The 4,371-nt window shown below is 53.0% G+C and overlaps 1 protein-coding gene across 4 annotated transcripts in view; it reads right to left on the bottom strand.

Moving 5' to 3' along the window:
- The window catches only part of MON1A (MON1 homolog A, secretory trafficking associated), a 23,475-nt gene extending 20,181 nt beyond the window's left edge, over positions 1-3,294 (bottom strand). For 2 of the 4 annotated variants that reach the window (XR_005201757.1, XM_017499855.1), the window contains exon 1: positions 2,764-3,294. Coding sequence is in view for 2 of the 4 variants with exons in the window: in XM_017499855.1 (XP_017355344.1) it covers positions 2,764-3,041 (278 nt within the window). In the remaining 2 variants the exon portion in view is untranslated. The remainder of the gene's footprint in view (positions 1-2,763) is intronic. The other 2 variants (XM_017500161.1, XM_017499993.2) reach the window with 2 other exon arrangements.
- Between the last annotated feature and the right edge of the window lie 1,077 nt (positions 3,295-4,371).

Genomic DNA, 4,371 nt, shown 5'->3' with positions numbered 1-4,371 from the left:
TAAGGCCAAAAAGGGTGTTAGCAGATCTCGATCTCTTGACCTTGTGATCTGCCCACCTCGGCCTCCCAAAGTGCTGGGATTACAGGCATGAGCCACCATGCCTGGCCAGTTTTCTCATTTATAAAATGGGATAATAGTACTAATTCCTTGGGTTGTGGGAAGATTAAATGAAATAATCCATGTAATTTGGTCACATACTTAGCTGCTCCCATTAGCACATCCTGATTATTCTTAGCATTCAGACCATGTGTGACTGCACTTATAAGACCACATGAATCCAGTGGTCTGTGCCATGTAAATCAGGCCACTGAGATTTTACTCAGCCTGCAATGGCATGGGCAAATATGCTTTTGACCTTGTAAAGCCAGGTGGGCCCTAGCCTCAAGCGACTCACCTTCAGGCTAGGGGTGTCTTACAGACAGCTGGGAGTCAGGTCAAAGAGCTGCCTTATAGATAGCTGGGAGTCCTCCAGGCTAAGTGTCCTATAGGGCTGGGAGTTCCTCCAGGCTAACTGGTTGTTCACTGGCTCTGGAGTTGCAAGAATAGACAACTGGCTCTCTGCTGCTATTGGAAGTCTCTCCTAAATTAAACTCCTTAATTAGTTGGACGTGGTGGCGGGCGCCGATAATCCCAGCTACTCAGGAGGCTAAGGCAGGAGAATTCATTGAACCTGGGGTTGGGGCAGGGTGTAGGTTGCAGTGAGCTGCTATCTTGCCATTGCACTCCAGCCTGGCAAGTGGAAATTCCATCTCAAAAACAAAACAAACTCCTTGGTCTGCCACATGCCACTGCTCTGTGACCTTGCACTTTTGGTTCAAAGATCCAAACAAGGTCTATAGTAGCTTACTTATTCTGTTCTCAGGGACCACTCTCCACTGATCCCCTGTGGGCTTTAGCTGACTAAGCCCAGTGTGGCTGAGTGGTACCCAGCATGATAACTGCATGGGTAAGGGTTCAGTGCAGGCAGGATCAGCTGGCCAGGGCTAGTGGATGTTTCCTTCACAACAGTTCTCCTGCCACCTGAGATCATACAGTATCTCAGTATCTGCTAGGTCAGTCTGGGGTCCAGCCGGAGGCCTGATGAAGCAAACAGCTCTCTGAATGTTTACTCTGGAAACGTCTGGGAGGCTGAGTGAATAACAGCAAAATCAACCCTAACCCCCATAGGATCCAGAATTGTGCAACTGAAGCTCCTGGGAGGATAGAATTAAAGTTAGGCGGGCCAGGCGCGGTGGCTCACGCCTGTAATCCCAGCACTTTGGGAGGCCGAGGCGGGTGGATCACGAGGTCAAGAGATCAAGACCATCCTGGTCAACATGGTGAAACCCCGTCTCTACTAAAAATACAAAAAATCAGCTGGGCATGGTGGCGCGTGCCTGTAATCCCAGCTACTCAGGAGGCTGAGGCAGGAGAATTGCTTGAACCCAGGAGGCGGAGGTTGCGGTGAGCCGAGATTGCGCCATTGCACTCCAGCCTGGCTAACAAGAGCGAAACTCCGCAAAAAAAAAAAAAAAAAAGAATTGAAGTTAGGCAAAGGAGGTCTCTTAGAACCAGCCCCAGATGCCCCTATAGGACCTTTTTCAGATAACCTGTCTAGAAGCTCCAGGCCTTGCTTTTCCTAGAAGTGCCCTGCTATGCCTGTGAGCAATGTCACCAAACAGGTTGGCTCAATCAGCCCTTCTAGCATGCCTCTCTTTCTCAGGCAGCCCTGCAATAGAGAAGAGAAGGCCTTCACGAGCCCCTCCCGACTGGCTCTCTACTACTCCTGCTCCCTCTTCCTGCTTGGATACACTTCATTTCACCTTAACCCTTTGGAGCGGTCTGTCTGGGAAGGAGGTGCCAGGATCCAGGATGTGTGGCAGACAAGGCCCAGGTGAGGCTGTGCTATGGCTGCTTCAGCACGATGCTTACGCCATGCTGAGATCATAGTCTGGTCCTTGTCACTTCTGGGGGTCACTCCCCTCCCTGACAAAGGCTGCTCACCATTCCTCTGCAAAGTTGCACCCAGAAAGGGTGGCTAACCCGGTACAAGGGACAGCCCAGTTATCTGCATCAGGACACTCTTGAAAGCAAAGTCCAGCTGGGCGCGGTGGCTCATGCCTGTAATTCCAGCAATTTGGGAGGCTGAGGCAGGTGGATCACCTGAGGTCAGGAGTTGGAGACCAGCCTGGCCAACATGATGAAACCCTTCCTCTACTAAAAAAAAAATACAAAAACTTAGCTGGGCTTGGTGGTGCATGCCTGAAATCCCAGCTACTTAGGAGGCTGAGACAGGAGAATCGCTTGAACCTGGGAGTCGGAGGTTGCAGTGAGCTGAGATCAGGCCATTGCACTCCAGCCTGGGGAACAAGAGTATGAAACTCCATCAAAAAAAAAAAAAAAAAAAAAAAAAAGCGAAGTCCCAAGCCTCTTCCAGGTGCTGCCCCGCTCATGGCCAGTCACCGCTGCTGCTTTATGAGAAGGCTCTACCAGCCGAATGCGTATGGGTTTGTTGGGTGGGGGTGGGGGGGAGAAGAGTCCTACCTGGCCACTGCCCCCTATCGGACCTCGCCCTCCCAGCCAAAGGATGGGTTCCAGATCTTGCCTTTTGTATTCCCCAGCTGGGGGCCAGCCGGCTAAGGGACCCCAGGGAGACACAGTCTTCCCATTGCAAACGATAGCGCTGATGGCTGAAGGCCCCTGTCTTCAAGCCCCTCCCTCCAAAGATGACAGCTCTCCAGTCTCTAGGTGCCTACAGGCCACGTGGGCTGGCAGTCAACTCACCTGTTTCTCAGAGGGGCCCAGGACGCACAGAAGGGGCTGGTCACTGCCCTCTGCCGGACCCCTGGGGGGATAAGGTTGTCTGCCTGGGTCCGGCCTGGGGGCACAGCTTCGCGGGGCCCCGGCCCCCTGCGTACACAGACATGGCCACAGCGCCGGCACCGCGCCCTCCCACCGCCCTCACCCGGCCGCCGGTGCAGGAAGACAGCTTTCGCCGGACTCTCGCGGCTAAGGCCCAGCTCCAGCCGCTCGGCTCGACCCGGCCCGCCCCCGGGGTGCATTGTGGGAAATGTAGTCCGTAGCGCTCGGCAGCCTACTGCGCCGCGGGACTGGTTCTGGGGTCCTCATCCCGGCAGAGCCGCGGGCAGGTCCTCACCCGGGTACGGGATTGCCTCACCCGGCGCCGCCTTCTAAGGACCTGGGGCCTCCTCGGAGCCTAGAGCCCCACGCAGACCGCAGACCTGGACTCTCGGCCTCTCTGTCCGAGCCAGCTAGTAGTTCATTTAAAGGGAGAGAAAGGGACCTTAGGGTTGTTTCCCCTATTGATTGTGGAAGGTCAGTGCAAGTTTTGGGGGCTGGATAAATGTCATTCGTGGGCCCAGTCACACAGGCTGTAAAGGATGTGGGCATGCGCAAAAGTTGCACAAATTGTTTCTAAAAACATATTTGTAGCCACGTTTTAATGTATCAGTATAATGCTCTAGAACAGTAGTTCTCAACTCTGACAGCACGTAGAATAACCTGGGGAGCTTCAGAAAAAAAAAACAAAAAACAAAAAAAAAAAACTGGGCCGGGCGCGGTGGCTCACGCCTGTAATCCTAACAGCTGGGAGGCCGAGGCGGGCCGATCACTTGAGTTCAGAAGTTCGAAATCAGCCTGGCCAACATGGTGAAACCCCGTCTCTACTAAAAATACAAAAACCAGCCAGGCGTGATGGCGCGCGCCGGTAAGTCCCAGCTACTCAGAAGGCTGAGGTAGGAGCCTGAGGTGGGAGCCCAGAAGGTTGGGGCTGTGGTGAGCTGTGATCATGCCCCTGCACTCCAGCCTGAGCATAGAGCGAGACCCTGTCTCAAAAACAACAAAAACTAATGCCTGGACACCAGTCCTAGAGATTTTGATTTAATTGAATTTGGAGTAGGGCGGAGTGTCGGGAAGCCAGGCATCACTATTGTTTTAACAGCTCCCCAGGTGATTTGCCAGGGCAAAGAATCATTGTTTATAATTTCCTAGACACAAAGCAATAAAAACAACAGGAAAACAGGCAACAACAGGCTTTTCCAAGTGGCCCTTATTTTTAGAGATGGTTTTAAAAAGGAAAATTAGGGCCAGGCGTGGTGGCTCACGCCTGTAATCCCAGCACTTTGGGAGACTGAGGCGGGTGGATCACGAGGTGAAGAGATCGAGACCAGCCTGGCCAACATGGTGAAACCCCATCTCTACTAAAAATACACAAATTAGCCAGGCGTTTGGCACACTCCTGTAGTCCTAGCTACTCGGGAGGCTGAGGCCGAAGAATCGCTTGAACTCGGGAGGCGGAGGTTGCACTGAGCCTAGAATGCGTCACTGTGCTCCAGCCTGAGGACAGAGCAAGACTCCGTCTCAAAAAAAAAA

Source organism: Cebus imitator, unplaced genomic scaffold (genome assembly GCF_001604975.1).
Source record: "Cebus imitator isolate Cc_AM_T3 unplaced genomic scaffold, Cebus_imitator-1.0 Scaffold0, whole genome shotgun sequence".
Taxonomy (NCBI): Eukaryota; Metazoa; Chordata; class Mammalia; order Primates; family Cebidae; genus Cebus; species Cebus imitator.
Note: the sequence above shows the minus strand (reverse complement) of the source record. Positions and strands in the feature narration are given on the sequence as shown.